Source organism: Pyrgilauda ruficollis, unplaced genomic scaffold, assembly GCF_017590135.1.
Source record: "Pyrgilauda ruficollis isolate IOZ18807 unplaced genomic scaffold, ASM1759013v1 scaffold59, whole genome shotgun sequence".
Classification (NCBI taxonomy): Eukaryota; Metazoa; Chordata; class Aves; order Passeriformes; family Passeridae; genus Pyrgilauda; species Pyrgilauda ruficollis.
The window spans coordinates 188,998-209,576 of NW_024527599.1; the positions used below are offsets into that span (position 1 = coordinate 188,998).

The 20,579-nt window shown below is 48.0% G+C and overlaps 1 protein-coding gene across 1 annotated transcript; it reads right to left on the reverse strand.

The window, feature by feature from the left end:
* Nucleotides 1–7: 7 nt before the first annotated feature.
* Nucleotides 8–19,451, reverse strand: WSCD1 (WSC domain containing 1). The gene is made up of 9 exons (XM_041482899.1): nucleotides 19,275–19,451; nucleotides 12,165–12,856; nucleotides 9,315–9,429; nucleotides 8,661–8,845; nucleotides 5,949–6,070; nucleotides 3,829–3,994; nucleotides 3,168–3,332; nucleotides 2,294–2,494; nucleotides 8–1,247 (listed from the first exon to the last, which is right to left on the reverse strand). The coding sequence occupies exons 2-9, from the start codon at nucleotides 12,589–12,591 to the stop codon at nucleotides 895–897; spliced, it is 1,734 nt and encodes a 577-aa protein (XP_041338833.1). The 5' UTR covers nucleotides 12,592–12,856; nucleotides 19,275–19,451; the 3' UTR covers nucleotides 8–894.
* Between the last annotated feature and the right edge of the window lie 1,128 nt (nucleotides 19,452–20,579).

The following is a 20,579-nucleotide window of genomic DNA, read 5'->3' on the forward strand; positions in this document are numbered from 1 at the left end:
GTTCAGCTCCCTTTATATAAACTTGTTTTATTAAAATTAGTATTTTCACTCAAATTTTTAAGAAATCCTTTACTTCGCGTGAACAGAAGCATCTTGCAGCAGGGCAGCCCCTTTGGCTACTGGGATTAATCACCTCCAAGCTGCCCAGTGGCCCAGGATCATGGGGCCAGCTGCCCTGCCAGCCCTGGGTGCCCCTGTTCTCTCCCCACTGCACACGGGCCACCTGCAGGGTCAAACACACCCAAGGTGACTGCAGGAGTTAAAAATCAAACCTGTAGGGCTGCTGGAGGGGGCTCCAGAGGGCAGCTCTAAGTAGCTGTGGTTCTCCAGGTTGGACTGCCTTGGAATTCCTCCAGGGGTTCAGGGATGAGGTAGGAGGTGCGATCCTACCCCTGCTGGGGCCAGAAGGACTGGGGTTCACCTCCTTTGGCCCTGTTCTCCAGGTCTTCCCAGCTGAGCATTTCTAGAACCAAGAGCTGTGGTGACATTTGGCCCCGGTGTCCCCCCAGACCCACTGTGACTCTCCAGATGAAGAGATGGAGGTGCAGAAACCTGTGTCAAGCCCCTAGCAGAGGTGGCACTCCCTTCTCTGCCACCCCTCTGGGGTCTCCTCCATGCCCCTGGAGCCAGGTTTGGGGCTGTCTGGGGCTGACAAAACCCAGCATTCCCAACTGCTGCACTGCTCAGCAGCCTCCACAAGTATCTTTGCCATAACTGCTAAAGAGATCTGGTCTTCTTTGATTGTTTTTTTTTTTTTTTTTCATTTTTTTTCTTTTTTTGCTTTTCTTCTTGTTTGTTTGTGGGTTTTTTGTTTGGGTTTTTTTTCCATTTTTTTAAGAAAAAAAAAAACAAAACAACCTTCCTTTTTAACCACAGCAGTGTGATAGCAGCCTATCATCTTGGCACATACTCTCTGGGCAGCCCTGAGAAGTTTCTTCCCCTTAGGGCTTCATCCACTGTCAGGATGTATCTGTTGATAAGATCTTTCATTTCCTGGGTGAATGGCTCAAAATTCTTTTGCTTAGCACCAGACCGCTTGAAATTCCCGTCCCTGTTGTTCTCCACACAGAGCAGCCGGTCCTCTGTCACTGTCACGTTCAGAAACTCCACCATCTCCTTCAGCTTGGGGATGAGGCTCTGCTTCAGGTCCTCATAATGCACAACGAGCAGGCGCTTCCCATACTTCAGCCACTCCAGGACATGGGAGGCCCACCAGGAGGCATAGCTGTTCACAAAATCCGGCCACTCTGGATGGCCAGGAAACCAGAAAATGAGACACTGTTAGCCATGCTGCATGTCAGCAATTTTCCTTTGCTTTAGACATTAATGATACCTTGATCTCTATTTGCTCTCTTTGATAATTTAATTTCCTGAAGTCAAGACAGTCCTAGTGAAAGCTTTTGGGCTGGACAAAGAGCATTTGTGGCTGAAATGTAACAATTTGCAGTTTGCAGTATGGGAAAGCCATCCCCAGCAGACTTTTTTCTGGGGGCTATTTTGTCAGTTTTTGATGAATAGGTCTTGAGTTGTGACTGCTGAAAGGTGATACATCAGCCTGGGAAAGAAATGTGCTGTGACACAGGACACTTTTCCCCCCAGCCCTCTGCCAAGCCACAGCTGTAATGCCTAAAATATGTACAAGGAGAAATGGAAGCCAAATGGTTTTTCTGCTGCAAAGTCTGAATGCAGCAGTGTATATAGTGGGGAAATTGCAGTCACCAGCCAGTTGCCAGTCAAACACGTGAAGTGTGGCAGGCAGGTTCTGAAGCCTTTTCATGTGTTCAGGGGACACTGAATTTCAGGTCCACTTATTGCTGTTATCCTTATTTTTCTGCAATGCAGTAGCACCTGTGCAGTGCTGTAAAATATCCATCATGAAATGTCATGCTCCGTTGGATCCTCCAGACCTTAAGTTAGATTTCTCATGGTTATTACATGCTGTAGGGGCAAATTTTCTTCACCTCAGCCTAGCAAATGGGCTGTGCAGAGGAGTCTTGTACATGGACATGTTTTCTATGCCCAGCAGTGCAGTGATGCTCCCGTGTGCCTGTGGCAATGCTGCTGCTCTCCCCTCGCCTCTGGGGGTGGACATACAGCAAGACCACAACTGCTCCCACTGTGCAGGTGTCAGAGGTTTTGGAATTGATCTCAGCTGTGGCAGGACTTAAGTCCCACTGAATTTGTTAGCAGCACTCACTCAGGTCCTAGTGTGTCCCCCCTTCCCAGCACACTGAGGAGATGGCTTTCAAACCAGTCTGGGTTTCAAACCAGTCTGTGTTGGGGTAATGCTCACCTTTGCTCTTCCAGTTGCGGTCAGTGGCATAGCCCAGGTGCCCGGCGTATTTTCTGTTGAACTCTGCCATCAGTGATTTGTACGGGTTCCTTATCAACAGGATCGCCGAGTCGAACATTTCAATCTCTGTCTTGCCACTTTCATGTGTTTTCACACAGATGGTCCTTCTACTTCTCCAGTGGTCTTTCTCTCCTTTAAAACCTGTTTTACAAGATAGGATTGTTGGCTTTTTTGCCTGATTATATGTCTGTGCCTTTTCCCACTAAATCGTTCCCTACAGTGGTGTAAAGCTGGTGTGACAGTACCAATCAGCTGAAGCATGGCTGGAGCCCAGCCACCACGCTGGGCACGTGCTGGCAGCCAGGCTATCCCTCTGCTAGGGGAGGCATCCTCAGCCCCACACTGCAATGAGGCAGCTTTTCACAGGGCCAGTGCTTGGTGCTTGCTGAACCTCTGTTGCCTCAAGATACTGTTCTCCCAGAGTAATTAGTAATGTTTGAAAATTTAACCTACATGTTTGCTGAAGGGTCTTACCCACAGTGTTTAGGTAGCTGCTCTTTTGGACCAGCCTGTCAGGTGGGAGCAGCACATGTGTGTGTGCAGGGGGCACCAGTGCAGGCAGCGTGCCCGTTTGCAAATGGAGAGCCTGGCTGCTGTCTGTGAGGGCAGCTGCGTGCCAGAGCAGCGTGCTGCTGGAGCTGTCCCTGCTGCCATCTGCACTGCGGGAGGCTGCTCGGCCCAGGCATGTTTCAATTGTACCAAACGTGCCGACAACAACAGCCATTGCTGGCTCGAGCAGAAGTATGACAGGGCAATAAGTAAAGCTCTGTGCTTTGGGAGGGCTGCCTGTGTCGCATCTCCTGGGACCCGATACCTTTGTTGTAGAGGGCTCCATCAAAGTAATAACTTCCTGTGTAGTATCCTGTGGCGTGCTCTATCAGATGGCGTGCCCACGTATTCCCAGCCCCAGGAAAGCTTGACAAAGCAACAAACACTTTGGATTTGGTGGTTAAGAATTTCCTATCCGTGCAGCGGGTGTCTGTGAGGAGAGAGGATACTTCATTGTTAGTATTGTGGCTTTTTAATAATTCCACAGACAGCTCTTGATTACAGTTTATTCCTTCCTCCTTCTCTCTCTTAGTAGTATAGCATATCAATTTGGTCTGGTTGTGAGTCAGCTACTTCCTAAAATTAATTCAGCTGTATGAGGCCAAAGAGATTATCCTCAAAGAGGTTTCTGCTGGTTTTGTGTAAGGCAATGCTTTTTTGATAAAGCTGCAACAAACCATTCTGCTTGCCAGCGAGTTGTCTTAAAAGGTGTTGCGTAATGACAGAATGGAAAGACGCATCTTCACGAGCATGATTGCAAGAGGGGAATTTAGAGAAAGACTGTTCCTAAATTGCTGCCCATATGGTGATACCCACTACTGTGGCTCAGACTGCTGCAAACGAGATCACTTTTACCCTCTGCGGAGGGGGCCCGGGGGCTGTTTGCAGCAGCGGTGGCCCTGGCTTAGCACGGCTCGAGCGTGTACCTTGCACAGGTGTCTGGTAGACCAGGCAGTACTCTCCCCCAGCAGCGCTGCTGGCGTTGCGGCTCCCGCTGCAGCGCCGCCCGTCCGTGCCCTCGCGCAGCGAGAAGCGCCTGGTGGGGTACCCACAGTAGCACTCCTGCCCTCGGATCACTGCCAGCGGGAACTCCTGCCAAAGAGGGAAAGCGCATCGGAGCGCACGTGCCGTGGCATCAGCAGCCTGCAGGGAATGCTGCTGCCATGCAAAGAAAATAAATCTTCACGACGCCAAGATAAAGATTCACTGTCAAGATCAAAGCATTGTCATTCTAAAGCTCCTGCTACTTTCCTGTTACTGTCTTCGTATTTGTAAAGTTTGAAATTCACCTTGCTTCTAGATAGGAAGCCTACTAAGGTGTGCAATCATGAGGAAGTTAGTGTTGTTTGCAAGGAGTAAATTCCTAAGGAAAATTCTTGTCTGTAAGAAGTGTTTTTGAATGGATTTGATGCAGAGTAATTCAGGTTTTGGTGTGCCAATATTACCAAGAAAGGGTAACAGGCTGCAAAGCTGTGTAGTGGTGGGGTACTGAACCCCAGCTGCTGGGCTAATAATGGTAAAAATTAAAACAAGTTTGAGGGAAATGTGCTAAATATTTGCTGAAGAAATTAGCAGTTGCTTACTGGCCCTAAAATTCAGATTTTCTACTGTTTACCAGAAAGATTTGGGTTGCCTTAGAGTCCCCCGTGGGCTCTCTTGGTGGCACGGGGCTGTGTGGGCGGGCTGAAGGAAGTTCAGGGAGTATTTGAGTGCAGAACGTTCCAGTCCATCTATTCCATATCAACACTTTTTGCCTTTTAAATGTCTTTTGGAGTCTGGGAGCATGTGACAGGACTGCTGAGCAGCTTATCTCTTGCTCTTCCCATGCATTCATCCTCTGATAAGGAGTCGAATGCAACTCATGTGCTGTGTGTGCCCAACAGCCAACATTTACTTAGCGAATGAGATATGACATTGTCAAAAACTATTTACAGATTTGATCCAAGGGCAAAACAGTTCTGGGTTTGCCTGCAAACAGAATTTTTTCCTTTACAATGAAGCAGTGTTTCTCAGTTTGAGAAATTAGTAAGTATCCCTGCCCTCAAACACAGCCTAGAATAAGAGTGTTCCTTGTACCTCATGCCAAGTGGCCTCTGCAAGTGATGCATTTTTCTGGAAGGCTGGAGGTTCTGTGAGGCAACAGAATAACTGCTCCTCTGTCCTCCTTCGTCTTCAGAAGGTGGTCAGTGCAGGGTGCCAGTGGTGCAGTGTCTGTCCCCAGGGCAGGCTGACCCTCACCTGCACAACCTTCCTGTGGCTTGGGCAGCACATGAGTGAGGAAGGAGAGAAATCTGGAGTGGGTTTTGCATGAGAAATCTCAAAATTTTTCTAATATCCAATCTAAACCTCCCCTGGTGCAACTTGAGGCTATTTGCCTATTCTGTGGGAGAGGAGATTGCAGTCAGGCCACGGGTCCTGTTCAAAGCACTGTAATCAGCCAGCTAATAGTTTTAATCAATTTCGTGATGCTGCAAAAAGTAATTGAATGTTGAGTTTAGTGCATGAGGCTGAATGTGGCTGCCGGCAAAATCTGACCATTTAGTGAACCCCATGTAGAGAAACCCAGCCCCATCAGAGTGGGGAGGAAGGGAAGGCAACCAACAGCCACTAAGGCAGAGGGTGCCCTGTGCGTGGCTCCCTGAGCGGAGCCGGCTCCCTTGGAGCCCCGTTTGGGGTGCTGCCAGCCCACATCACCCTCTGGCTGCATGTCTCCCATGAGCTGCAGCGGGGGCAGATGTGACTCAGGGCTTGATTGGAATGTGACACGGAAACGGTATCGATTTCCTCTCGGTCGATACTCATTACTTAGAGCAGCTTGCCTGTGTATCATGTCTGGTGGCACCACTCTGATGACTTTCCCTCCCGCCATCCCCACTCCAGCAGTTGGACCAGATGCATCACTGGGTATTTACTCTGATGAGTTTTGTCCTTTAGAAACTCATTTGCAAATTCAAAGCTCTAAGGCACTAATCTCTGTCCTCCCCTCAGTAGATTAGAATTTAAAATAACAACAAAAGAAAGGATGTGAAATGAGAACTGTTCTTACTTTCTTGGAGCAAAATTCAGAGCACATCTCCACCGTCAAATTGGGCTGTATCAAAGAGGCTGGAAAGGTGTCTGTTAAATTTTCTGGAGCTCTAAAACATCCTCGATAGATAACATTCCTCCCTGCGGGGATATGAAATAGGTTTCTCTTAAGAAAATGATGTCCGTAGTATCCCGCCTCTTTCACAAAGAATAATATTAGGTTCAGAAGCAAAAAATAATAAAATAAATTTTGTATTACAAAGGCTGCAGAAATAAGAGAAACTGTAATGTATGCTACAAAAACGTGTTGCAAATCTTGTGGTATTGAAAGGAGCACATGCCTTTATCTTTGTACTAACCACGGGAAGCAGCACTGCAGCACTGAGTTTGAGTGAAATTCCACCAGCGGAGGGCATCACTATTGTTTGCAGGTCCCACTTTCCTCTGAAGGCCTGCTTTCCCCACAATGAGTTAAAAGCCCTAATAAAAATCTACAAAGCTTCTGCATCAGAATGACTTCTGAAAACCCTTCCATCAGACCCACCTTCCTCTTCAGCTGCCCCTCTGCTCCCACGCCTTTTCGGGCCAAGGGAGTTGGCTGCAGCCCTTCAGACTCTAACCCTGGCTTTTGTCAGCTGCTCAGGGAGATCAGCTTCCTCTGTGTCTTCAGCACCAGCCTCTGATTCCACCTGCTTCTGTGGAAATACCACAGAGCCTGGCACTATTGCTCCCTTAAACAGTATTGCCAGAACTGATGTGGGAAGTGAGTTGAATGACAGGAGAGACGTGGTGCAGTTACGAAAAAAAAAAAAAAATTGGTTCTGAATTAATTTCTTGGCAGAAAAGCCCAGACTCTCTAGCAAGAGCCTAGAGCAATCTAAGGAGAAGCTGCTTAAATTTTATTCTTGTAACTATTCAGACCATTTACTAGAAGCAGAGCTGGATCTCTGGGATGACTCAGGTGATGTGAAAATAAAATAACTCCACCCAAGCTGAAAGAAACAGGAATCTACTTAGGACTAGGTCCCTTTGAGCATGGCACCAAAGAATAAAAGGAGTGTTTGGACTTCTCAGGATGTTCTTGAAAGGTCTTCTACTAAATCTCACACTGATGGATATATACATATATATATATATATATATATATATATATATTCATATATTCCTGAAACAAAATGTTTGCAGACATGTTTAGAGTTTTCTCAGCAGTCAGAAAGAAAGCTTGACCTGCCTACACCAGCATCAGGAGGGAGCAGGACGCATCTGTGGATTACACTGGAAACAGCTGGGTCTGTGTGGTCTGCCTGCTTTTTGGGGGGAAGGACTCGGGGTGCCACAGCCACCCTGGCTGCCGCAGCTGCACACTCTGGGCTTCCTTACCATGACATGGGGGCAGGAGTCGGGGAACCACGGTGCGGAGAGGGGAGAGAGCAAACCCCGTCTGGGAATGTTTAGGTGGAGATGCCACTGAATCTGCTCCATGTAAAAGACTTATGTGAGGTCTGTGCTCTACAGTACGCAGTGTAAATCATGGGAGCCTTTGCAGTCTCAGAGTTACTTTCTAACATACTCGTTCGTTATGATTAATACTTCTGTTGGCCACTCAGCTGGTTTGTGTCAGGGGGATTCTTCAAACAGACAACGATCAGGTATTACTAAGGGCAAGAAAATTACAACTCTAGCTTCAGGCTAGACTAATTTGAGGAGTAATTCATTAATACTTTAAAAAAAATTAAATGGTGTCTTTTCCTGAGGAATGTGTATATATATTTCATACTGGGGGTTTAAACAGCAATACATGTCCTGGGAAACCTGCCAACATGCCTGTCAGCCTGACAGTAGCAATTTAGGTCTGTGTACCTTTGATATATAATTTATATATAGCTGGTTGGATTATTGTACAAACTTTGACTTGTCTTTAAGAAGAAATGAAGGACCATCGATACTGGCACAACCTAAGGTCTTGGTGTTTCTTCTCAGCAAATAATATCCATAAAGTCTTGTGAGCTTGCCAATTGCAAAGAGTGATCAGCAGTTTAGATCTCTTATGTGCTTTGTGTTTGCCTAAAGGTTTATCCACAGAGTCCCCCATGGCAGCTAACTGAACAATGGGGTAACGATGGACTATCTAAAGATGGAACAAAATTCCCAACTCCTGCTGAAACAGAACTCCACGGAAAAGCAAAACTCTGGTCTCATTTCTCTCAGGAAAGGGATTGATGTGGCTCTTTCTGGCCTCCACTTATTCCTCGCAGTCACAGATTACTCATTTTGTTTAGCATCATCTGAGCATAGGGTGGCCTTGATCTGAGTCCTTTTCTGCCCTCCTGTTACAGGGCACTTCTTCCAAGGCTATTTCTTAAACACACATGGGTTGGTACCCCTTCGGTAGATACCAAAGGGAGTGTTTTTTCCGCTGAAATTGCGCTCCTGTTGCAGTCACTCTGCACTGTGTTGAGTTTCCTCCCTGGTGACAGGAACCCAGCCCCGAGGCAGCGTGCCAGGCACATGTCCCCGCTCTGGGGTGGTGAGCAGCACTGCTATTCTGGGGAGAAGCCAGGGACCAGACCAGCAGCAAATGGACATTGTGCCCTTCAGGCACCTTTGTCCTTTGCTGCTTCAAACTCCGGTGGCAAACGGAGCGAGACAAGCAGCAGGGACAGCCGCCGTGCTCAGCCTGGCCGTGACATCTCTCCGTGTGGCCTCCCGTGCCCGGTCACACCGCACTTACGTGGCCTGGCTGCTGCCCGCAGCTGCTCCAGGCTGTAGACCGAGAGCCGGTCCAGCCCCCCGCACACGGAGCCCCTCTGCCCCTTGCACTCGCTGTTGCACTCCTGGGGCTGGGCGGCCGCGGCCGGCAGCGAGTTCCCGCAGTAGCACTCTGCTCCGGAGGCCAGGCCCGCGTAGCTGTAAGCCCTGCAAGCAGAAGTACAGCCCTGTCACAGAGGGGCCCGTCTGCTGCCCACTTTGTACTGAGGGAGGGACGAGCCCGTCCCCATGTCCCCCGTGCTCCTGCTGCCTTGCTCTGGGGCTGAGTCCATCCTGGAGTCAGCGTGGCCTCCTCAGCAGGGGCAGCCCCTCAACGAGATACGGGCCAGAGACCAATGTCTAACAAAAGATAGATATCTTACAAGGACTATTTAACCAAACAGTCACTTCTGTCCAGGACAATAGAGAATATAATGTAAGTAGCCATGGTGCCATAGAGAATAGACAGCAGTGCAGCAGTCTGCTTCAAGCAGAGCTATGCTGTGCCTGAAGGTATGAGATAATCACTGTTTTCGTAGATGCTGTGTGTTTAACATAGGAATGCTTTTCCCATTTCAAATTCAGTTCCACTTATTGTCAAAAAAGAGAAAACTTGCAATGAAAAAACACCACTCACCTCTCAGCACAAGCTTCCTGACAGTGAGCTACTGTCATTTTTCTTAAGTCATAAAAGACAGCTCCCTTCAGTGTCCTCTCCCTCGAATCGTGAGTGAAGCAGCCCATGTAGGTGCCTGTGTGCATGCAAGACCAGGGTTAGGCAATGTACCTGGGACAGAAGGGAAGAATCCACCCCAAGCTTATCCAGTGCCTCCTGCTGCAAGCAGGCTGAGTTTGGTCAAGCCCCAGCCTGGCTGGGGTCCCACCCCTCTGCAGACTCTCCATTGCTGCTGAACCTTGGAAAGGGGCCAGTGCCACTGTCCCGTGGAAATGGGAAAAAAGGAAACGAGACTTTCCCTTCCACAGCCATTGCATACCCAGAGTCCACAGCCCACCAGGACTGCAGCTGCTGTCTGCTCAGCTCCCTCCTTTGGGTGACAAAACACAGCACTTCTCTAAAGTACAGGAGAATGTAGCCTTCAAATGCTAAAAACTTCCAGAAATCCTGTTGGATTTCTCCCAAGTGTTCTTTAAAATCTCTAGTTGATAATGAGATGGTGCAAGAGAAATATTAAGAAAATCAATTTTCTTTGGATATAGAGAGTTACATTAAAACTGTAATGGAAAGATAAATTCACTTTTAACTAGGCAGCACAATGTAGCCATCACACTGAGCTATCTCCTCTCTGGTGCAAAGGAATCTCTTCAAATATGTCTTGCTTTACTTAGCATAGGAAAGATAAATATTTCTCTTAGACTGCATTCAGTGCTCAGCCTAATTTTTGTTGTCATGAACAAAATACTCTAAAAATCCAGCCCATTTTTTAATATACAGTTGGAATGATGATGTGGAGTCCCACTATTATACAGCAGTTGTACGTCTATAAGTACATTTTATCTTCAAAATATGAAGGAAAAAGGAAATTTTATTTTAGAAATAACACTGAGATGATAACACAGGGAAATTAAATAATGTAAGCACACATTAAATAATGTGGATAGAAAAAGAATATATGGTGAAAAATGAAAATAAAAAACATTATATTAACTAATCCACAAGAAAAAGGAAGTTTGAGTTGCTCCGTCAGGGATTTTGGAGCCAGGAATAATAACTCAAACATTTAAATATCACAAACACAACAGTAGATTCAAAGACCTGCACACAGTAATTTGCCAATGTGTAATTAGAAAATTCACAAGCTGTGAATACACACCCCCAGCACACCATTAACGAGGTGGGAGTCACGCACTTGCAACAAAGATGCTCCACATTTTACTGGAGACTTTTGATTTGGGTACTTTGACTCAAACCTGTAGCAGCAGAAAACTGAGGATGTGGGGCCAAAGAGCCTGGGGGGTCCTGGGCAGGCCAGCCACCGTGTGCTCTCCTCCCCGTGTCCCTCCCAAGCCACGGCCAGCCTGGCAGCAGCTTCTCATCCACATCCTGCCATGACTGAGTCACGGAGATGCCACAGTCTCAGAGCAGCACGTCACGTCACGTCAGCCATAGAGCCCCTGTCACCTCTGCATCCTGCTCAACGGCAGGACCAGGCATGGAAAACTACATCCACTGGGAGCAATCAGAATAGAAAACTCTCACAGTTGTACTAACAGTATTTCTCAGTGTCTCTGTCAGGAAAAGTGTGGTCCCTACCCTGAGCCACTTGCAATGTCAGCAGGTGAGATAGCCTGACCTGGAGGAAAAAAAGGACTTGGATTTTCTCACCAAAGGCCACGTGCTCCTGGGTGGAGACAGAGCGAGGCAAAGTGAGCCGGCAGGTTCACAACAGGCTGGGGACATGGCATCGTTTGTGGCTTGGGTTAAGGGTGCTTGGCTGGCAGCCCCCAGGGCAGAGCTGTACTGCCTGGGAGCCACAGCCGTATGAGGGTGACACCCATGAGGGGTGCACGAGCCCAGCCTCCGTGGCCAGACAACGCTGCTCTGCTAAGCAGAACCACAGGGCATCACTGAAACATCATCAAGCATTATAAGCACGGAGGAGTTCATTAGGTCTTGAAAGGGATCCATAATGAAATAACAAGCCCCTAAGTTTACTAGAAATGAATTGGAGAAGATAACATGCTCTACGTAGGTAGTTAAGTTTTAATTAATTACCTTCAAAGGCATTCCAGTGCTTGTTAACAATATTGTTATTAATAATGCCCTTTCATGTTCAATCAGATATTCAAATGATGTATATTTGAGTCTACAGTTCAATATGGTGAGACGTACAAATAAATAGTTCTCCTGGCCCCTCTCATCAGTAGCTAGAACCTCAGCAAGGCCCTGGCTGAGCAGTTCTCAGTCTCTCCTCTGTCACCAAAATCTGCCTCCAACAGGGTGTTCTGAAGCATCTGTGGAGCACCTTGGAGCTTCAGGTAACTCCAGCAGTTCAGTTTGCCTGACTCACACTGTATGACTCATCTCCCACCACTATCACCTTCTCATTCCCATTTCTGACAATTCCCTCAGTAAGTAGCACGATGTGGCACCCATTTTGTGGGATTTTGTGCCTTTTCTTTGGGCAAATTTATTCAACAAACTAAAACACAGTTCTGAAATGTGGTGTCTAGTCATCCAGATCCCATTCCTGTTTTATTATCAGTGAAACATCTCTAAGAACAACAAGTTCTTCTAAAAGGCAAAGCATCAAAGATTACAGCTCATACTTTGCTGCTGCAGTGAGAGCACAGCAGTCACCCAACATGGATCCTTTGTACTTTGGCCTGGGCATATGCTAAGAACAGTTTTGAAAGTGGTGATGAGCAAGGAGGAAGGCAGAGCTGCAGGTGCTCGCCTGTGTCTGCTCGGGATCAGCAAAGCGCAGCCTATGCGTGTGCCAGAAAACGGGCAGGGCCCGTCCCTTACCTTTGTGCTCAGCAGTGCGCTTCATTGCTTTAAATCCTGCTGTCTGCAGGGGCTCCTGCTCGCTGCTGAGCCTGTGGAACCACCTTCTCCTCAGCTGCCTGAGCTCCGAGTTGCGGGACGCGAGCCAGTGCGGGCTGTGCCGCTGGTCCGGGGCCGGCTCCTGCAGCGCATCCATGCCCACCAGCAGCCTGGGGCCGGGCCGGGGGCTCTGCGGGCTCCTGGGCTCGGCGACCCCAACCCTGCTCACCTCCTCGGGCACCGGCAGGGCCTGGTTACTGGGGGTCCCACGCGAACCTTGCTGGAGAACCAAGCGGGTCCGCTGCAGTAGCAGGAGGCTGCCAGCCATCAGGTAAGCTGCTGTGAGGAAGAAGAGCAGAAACTGGATCCGGCGGAGAAACTTCTGTAGCCTGAAGAAAGCTTTGGCCATGCCCTTACTGAAACTGGCCCTTCACGCTTCCCAACAGGCCTCCAAATCTTCGCCTGGCCAGACACTCATTCCTCCCATAAGTTCAGCCCATCACTTCGGTGCCTGCTCCTGATGGAAAGCTTCTCCCAGCCGTGTGCAGCAGCGGCCAGGCTGGCGTGGCACTGCTGCCAGCCTCAGGCGCCTGGCTGGCCCAGGGGCTCCGCGGGCTCCCGGGCCGATGCCTTCATCGTGCCCTGCCGAGCTGCCCAACAGCCGATGCTGGAACCTGAAAGACCAAGGGGTGTAAGGCTGGTTCACATCCAAATTGAAAACATCCACCATCAGGGTGACTTTCCCCCACCCACCCCTTTTGGCTTTATCTGAGCATTTCTCCATCTGTTGCTTATAATTATGCACGTTAAGAACTATAGTCAAATGAGAACGATTGATTGAGCTCAAGCGAGTTTCAGATCTTCAGACTTTTTTCTTTTCTTTCTTTTAACTTGGAATGCACAAGAAATACCTTAATGATGAGGTTATTTCTCTTGGGATGTTTGGAAAATAAGTTCTTTATTTTCTTTTATCAATAGCCAACATCTCCATCCTTTGTCACAGGCATCTTTTTAGGGAGGTATTACCAAATTCCTTCCTTTCAGCTAAACAGTAGCTCAGCTACAAATGAAGATCAGAAGGAAACAGAAGTGTGGGTGTGTGGGAGGAAAAAAGAAATTGCATCAACTCACAATAGATAAGATAATAATTATTAATCTCTGTGCAGCACAAAGAAGTTGGGCTTTATGTTGGAAGGATATTTGGAGGTTCTGTGTGTATTGCTTTAACAGAAACCAGAGATCCCGCTATATTTTTTTTTAGTGAATTCATATTGCCAACTGTTGATGTGGGAATGCGTGTGGAGAAAAACTAGTGGATGTTTGAAAAAATTTCAGCTCAAGTTCAGCAGATCTCTCTTGACTGTTGCTAAGCTTTGCAGCTTTAGTTGTGCTGATGTGTACCACGATGGGATTGTCTGGGCAAGAAAAGCTCCTTTGTACTCTGGGGAACCTTTAACCTCCCGTGGCAAATAAAAGCTGGCATCTCCTCATAAATTCCTTTTTTTCCCAGTCAATCCTTTCTCTGTGGAGCCAGGCAAGTGTTGAGAAAAGATGCAGTGTTTTCCAGAAAAGAAAATATTATGACTTTTGCTTAGCTTGCAGTTGGGGCACACTCCTGAAATTCACAGTCCTGGCGACGAACATCTGCTCACTGTTTCTTGTTTCAGTTGTTGATTGAAAGTTTCGTGGATGCTCATTTATGCTGCTTTATTAAATAAATGTTACCAATTTAGTCTCCACCAATTCTCCTTTTCATTTGTTTATGCAAATTCTTTCTGTCTTAGATAGCAACCAAACCAAAGATCCAAAACTTCTAGGACAAAAATAAATTAAGGCTCAGTTAAATCTTTTGTCAGTTGAGCCTGAATTCCTTCTGTGTGACCTTTTAGCCTCAATTCCTAAATGAGGCTGTCACAAGCCAGGAGTCTCTGTCTTTCATCTTACAATGCAGGTGATCTTGAAGACCTGATTTATGTACTTTTATTACTGGTATTTTTTTTAAGTACATGTATGCTGATTTTAATTGTAGAGGACTGAGTAATATCCAGAAGTATTCAATGTGCTGATTGCTACTCTTTCTCCAAGGGCTGGTGAGCACAAGCAGGTGCAAAGCACTGCCAGGCTGCAGCATCTTCAGTGAATTCTGACTGCTCTCTCTGCAGCAGAAGTTACACACCTCCCTTCGGATCAGCTCCAAAGCCAAAGAAAATGCATTGATTTACACCAGCTAAAGAGCTGACCCTTAGAGTTAAATCTCTGATCAATGTTGTGAGTGCTCAAGAATTGCAGTAAAAGGGTCAGATGTACTGAGACAAATGAATGGAAAATTAGCCATAATTAGATCCTGCAGGATGTTACTGCACTAATTCATCCAAAGAAATACTGTCTATGAGCACAGGTGGGATTTCATTCACTACTTGTTCCTGCCATGGGGCTACCGTAAACTTGAGCAGTTCCCAGTGGAGCTGTGTGATCTGAAAGCAAGCAGAGTGCAGGCATCAGGCAGCTGAGGCTCGGACTGGGGTGCCCGTGCTCCGTGCAGAACCTCGAGGCGAGGCTGGCTCCGCAGGGCAGGTGCCCACGGTGGCCGGGCTCTCCACGCTGCCCGAGGCAGCCCTGCCCAGGGAAGCTGCAGCAAGCCCTCAGTGTGAGATGGCAATGGCTGCGGTCACACACAAGTTCAAAAGGTTTAAGATTTCCCCCCCGCAGCAGAAAGATAAGACTAGATAAATATATCAGATTTGCAGTCATTTCCGCCCATCTGTAACTCAGGGTTTCACAGCTCTTTTAGTTTATTCACCGAGAGAGATGCTTCAGGCCCAAGTTCTCAGATGAGTCCTTGTTGCTGGTGTTGGAGAGGCCATGCTGGGACAGCTGGAGCTCTCTGGCTGGAGAAGGGCCATCAAGACCATGTAGCAACGGTCAGGCATGTTATGCTTGAAACTGCATCACTGGCCCAATTTAGTCCCTTTTAACACCACTTGTGTGGCTGGTCAGTGGATTTTGATGGTTTCTCCATGCTTGCAGTGATGTAAAATGGAACATCTGGAGGCCACATCATTGCCAGGATGAGAGAATCTGGCATTTGACTGGGCAGAACGTGGCAATGCCTCCTGGAGCCGAGGGAGACCAGTGTGGCCAAGGCCTGCCCAAACAGCACCTGGGCAGGGCAGAATGTTCTGCCTCCCCATGAGCAGGATGGAAAGCTTTCTGTGCATCAGCAGAACTGGGGAAAACACCCAAGGTATTGGACCTAAATTGACTGTGCAGCAGACTCTGCATCCAAACATCAAGAAATATTTGGCATTGCTCCTAGTGCTCTGCCAAGTTTGTTTATGTATTTGTTTGTTTAGTAAGGAGAAGCTGCTTTGGAGTCTCAAAGGAGTAACTTTGCCCTTGCCCAGTGGTTGAAAAAGTTTAAATGGTACAAGGCAATTCTGCTGCATTCAACATGATGCGTACGAATTACCTCCAGATGCACTCACCCTTAGAGCAGTTGCCATGACAGTACATTCTAGTAAAACCCAACCAAATAAATAAGCAGACTCTCCGCCCACAACCACTGCTGCAAATGTGCAACTCAAAAATTAAATGTTGCTTTTTAGTGGGGAAATAGCAAAGTGCTGCTGAAATAAAAACTGTCATTTGATTTTTCCATAAACTGCATATTGCAATATCATCAAAGTATGCCTAAAAGAGCTGAAGTGCATCACTTCTGATGATGATATTTAAAAGGAAAGACTAAGGAGGAAATAACTAGTATCTGTAATAGAAAATGCGGCATTTGTCTTTTTCATGCATGTTTCACCTAAAATGAATAAAGCTAAATGGAAGAAAACAAGGCTTCTATCCCTCTTTATCAGTTCTCACAGCCAAAGGGGGCTTAGGACCATAAGAATTGGAAGTTGTTAGTAAATCATAAAATTATAATTGAAAGGACAACGATGGGTAATCGATGGGCAGTGAGAACTGTTAAATGGCAGAGGAGACCTCTAGGTAAAGAGGGCAATGAAAGGGTTAACACTGCACTGAAAAAAGGGCAACAATTAGCACTGGAAATTATCAGCTTTGGAAATGGTGAGTGGAAGCACAGATCTACAGGGTGCTGGGACTTCAGCAGGGAAAGGATCTCTTGCCACCAAAACAGTTGCTATAAGGAAAAGCAGATCAGTACCTTGCTTCCAAAATGAACCCGCAAAATGTGACAGAGGATATCACACTAGGCAGCAGCATTAATGTATTTGCAGAGAGAAATAAAAGAAACACGATAAAGTTCTCAGCAATTCTACTCTCCTAGCTGAAGGAGCATTTACAGAATTTTTAAGGGAAGACTGAATGTTTTCAGTGATGCCATGAATGCTGGTGAAGGCTGAAGACACTGAAAAACAGCCCCAGACTCGCAGGTGAAGGGCTGCTTAACTGAGGACTGTCCCTTGATGTGTGCTCAGTGCAGAAGCTCGGGTCAGTGCTGCACTGACAGCTGCAGGTCATCAAGAGTTGGTCCTTGTCTAAAGACCAGCAGGATTTTGCAAATTCAGGGTTGTTGGCAAGGAAGCAAGATGATGTTTCCTGTTGTAAACTGAAGGGAATTGGACTCATGATTACTATTTTTAGAAAAATCCATCCCTCTTCCATGTCTCTCCTTTCTTTTGTCAGCTTTCTTTGAAGACAAATGCAGTCAGGCCTCAGCTGAAGGATTCTGTCTTGCAGCCTTTTCCTTGGATACACACTGCCATTTTCTCAGTGTTTTGGAAAATCAAGACAAATATAAAATTATGTGAATGCACATAGGAAGTAAAACTCTTATGAAGCCACAGATTTGATGTTGGGATCCTGTCAACTCTTTGCAGTTCCCTTTATTCCAATCATTCTGAGAAACTTCAAGCACTTCTTACAAATTACAAAGTTTTCCTTGCTAGAAGATGTGTCTGTGCTGACCCCACAGGTCTCCCAGCAAGGGAGGTCTGCCAATAAGCTGGAAATTAGGTGGAAGCCCCCAAATTTCTCCACATGATGTGGTGAAAAGTCCTGCAGCTTGAGAGGGCTCTCCAGTGAGTTTACCATTGCTTGCTACACGTGGGCTTGCTAAAGATGTAATCAGATTGCAAAGTTATCTTTGATGGTGAGATTGTGTTAAAACCTTTAAATAACACTGAACTGTGATAAACAAGAAAAAATCTTTATGTGGAGCTAGCAGAAAGATGAAGAAAAACTCTATAGTCCATTTACTGGTCAAATCAAGTTGAAAGTAACACAAATTTAAAATATATATTATACCCTGTTTATTCAATACAGGAGGCGTTTTACAGAGACAGATAATTCAGCTTTGGAAGGGAAAGGCAATGCCACACAGCAGAGCTGCAGCCTGAGGCTGGAGAAGTTGGCACTAACTTGTGCAAACCCTGTCCCAGTGGCTCTTTCACCAGATATTTGGCTTTTTAAGACCAATCTTTTAGCATACATAGGTATAAATCCAGACAATAATGTTGTTGGTGAGCCTGAGGTGAGGGATGCAGAGAAGCCTGTGGGAGGCAGATGGTCCTGCAAGGCTTATTGTGAGAGTGCTGACTTGGAAAGTGCTCAGGGACAGCTTGAGCAGAGATCACACCATGGTATTTCCCCATTATTCCCACACTTTTTACCTAGCTCAAGTCATAATGCAGTAATCAGTAGGACTGATTCCATGCCAGTGTGGAAGAGATGCATGCAGACACATGCATACCCACATTTCAGGTGTACATGTGCGTCCACATCCATGTGTGTGCATCCTGTAAACAGTGATGTGTGCTCCAGAGGTAACATACAGTCTGCTGTCACCATTCTCTGATAAACTGAAAGCTTTCAGCAAACTATTACTGTATCTCAAAAGTATTTAATTAGCAATAAAACATTCATGCATGATGTATGTTCTTAGGTATTAAGAGATCAACCACCCAGCAAATGATGCTCTATCTTCAGTTTCCAAAAGCTCCTATGTGGTCTGTGGCTGAAGTTTTGCACAAGAATGTTGTAACAAATGTACCATATATTTATGTTTGCCTTAGCCCACAGGATCTACAGATGAGATCTTTCCCTGTGTGCAAGGAAATCTACTAGAATTAAAAGAACGCACAGCTCTGTAACTTAATCATAGGTGTTTTAGAAGTGTCTTTCATAAACCCTTCAGTATCTGAATTCCTGCAACATTCACCTACTAAACATTGACAGTCTATTTATTCAGCACAGTGATGCTCCAGAAACTGATGGGAGAAGCTGAGCATTCCAGCCTGCCTCACTAGGCTGTGACACACACACACTTGCAGTATCCATTGCTGACTTTTCAAGTATAATGTTCCATGGATGCTTGGGGACGGGCATCTCGAGAGCAACCTGCAGTCTTTGTAAATAATGCTGCTCAGCCCCTTTACTTAGACGCTGTGGATTAATTTAGTAAAACAAATAGTCATTGAGACTGCAATGAATGCTGATATCTCAGTCTCGAAAAAGTTGTCCGGTTATTGCTCGTGCCCAGGCCAGCTGGCACACGGCTCGCAGAGGCAGATACTGAACGGTGTAAGAAAAAGAGGAAAAACCTCACCTTTCTTTTGTGGCTGAGCAGCCCCTGTTGTAGCCAGGCAAAGTCCCGTACAATCCAGTGAAACATTACAAAAGGCCGTAATGCATATCCGAAAAGCTGATAAATCCTGCTCCCTCTGCCCTTCCCTACTAATCCTGCCGCTGCCTCGGCTCGCAGCGCGCAGAGCGGTAATCCCGGAACGCGCGGAGCCGTGCGGGTCTGCGGCTCCGCTGCCCCCGCGCCCCGCCGGGAGCTCGCCCGGCCCCGCTGCGCGCCCCGCTCCCCGCGCCCCGCGCCCCGAGCCCCGTTCGCAGCTCACCGCGCCCCGCTCACCGCGCCCCGCGCCCCGAGCCCCGCGCCCTGTTCGCCGCTCACCGCGCCCCGCTCACCGCGCACCGCGCCCCGCTCACCGCGCACCGTGCCCTGCGCCCCGCTCCCCGCGCCCCACTCGCCGCGCCCCGAGCCCCGCTCACCGTGTCCCGCTCACCGCTCACCGCGCCCCGAGCCCCGCGCCCCGTTCGCCGCTCCCCGCTCACCGCTGCCGCCGCGTCCCTCCAGGGCTCCCTGCGGCTCTCGGGCTCCCTGCGGCTCTCCGGGCTCCCTGCGGCTCTCGGGGTCCCTGCGGCTCCCGGGGTCCCTGCGGCTCTCGGGCTCCCTGCGGCTCACCGGGCCGGGGCGCCGGGGTCCTGCGCCCTGCGGGGCCCGGCCGGGGGGAGCCGCTCCATGGCTTCCTGCGCCACCAGGCAGGATGGGAGCAGCGGCCGCGCCGCGCTGCCAAAATCCTCAAGCCCAGCCAGAGCGCTCGTGTTTCATAACGCTGCCCTGCCCGGGGAAGCAGCCTCTCCTCTAAGGCAGCTTCACGGCAGAGCTCTGCAGCCTTCTGCAGCTGCCGACGTTTCCAGACCTACCCATTCCCTCTGCCTGGGTGTTTGTCCAAACGCACGGATGGCTGCATCGGCAGAGAGCTGAGTGGCAGCAGCAGCAGCGAGAAGCCCTAATGCGATCAGCTGAACGGATGCTCCGTGTTTGTTTCTCGTGCCTCTTCCCGCTAGGGGCACATCCCTTCAGAGCTGCCCCTCTGGAGACCCGGACCCCTTCCCAACAGGTCCAGACGGTCCCGGGAAAGCGAGCCCCTGACGGCCTCCCAGCACCAGCTTGGAGATTTCGGGCTGAAAATTGTTATTCTGGTCACAGGTGGCTGGAAATAAATTATTTATAAATGTGAGAGCTGAAAGGCAGTTGCTGGTATCCTCAGGATTGCCTGCACTGCCACCTTCCCTGCAGGTTCCAGCTCTGTCCTGCTGCTGCTTCACATGGAGATTGAGCAACTGATAATTATTCTTAAAGCACCTGCATTTAAATGGGGGCTGGCTGTACCCCTGCCTAGGGTTTTGAAATATCCTATGGTCTACACATATTTAATGAAACCTGTGGAGATCCATCTCTTGGAGTCAAAACAGAATGTGGTTATGGGAGCGACCCTTGGTTCTTCTCTGTGCCACAGAGTGTGGGTCAGAAACATCAGACCCAACACATGCCTGGCTTTGTTGATGTGGGAGGAAAGAGGGAGTTGGGATGCCACGTGGGGACTGATCCTGTTTCCTCTCAGTATGCTGCACATTGCTTCATGCTCTGACAGGTCCCGTGGACTTGAGTGATGCAGGGGTGTGCATCTCTCCATGCACTGCACCCCAAGAGTGGAGTCTGAGCCCCACAATGGGATGCTGGCACTACTTAAATGACACTTGGCTTTCCCATCTCCACGTGGCATTGGAGAAGAGGAACCTGGTTGTTCAGCTCAACATGAACAACTGAAGTGCTTTTGCTCATAACCAGTGTTC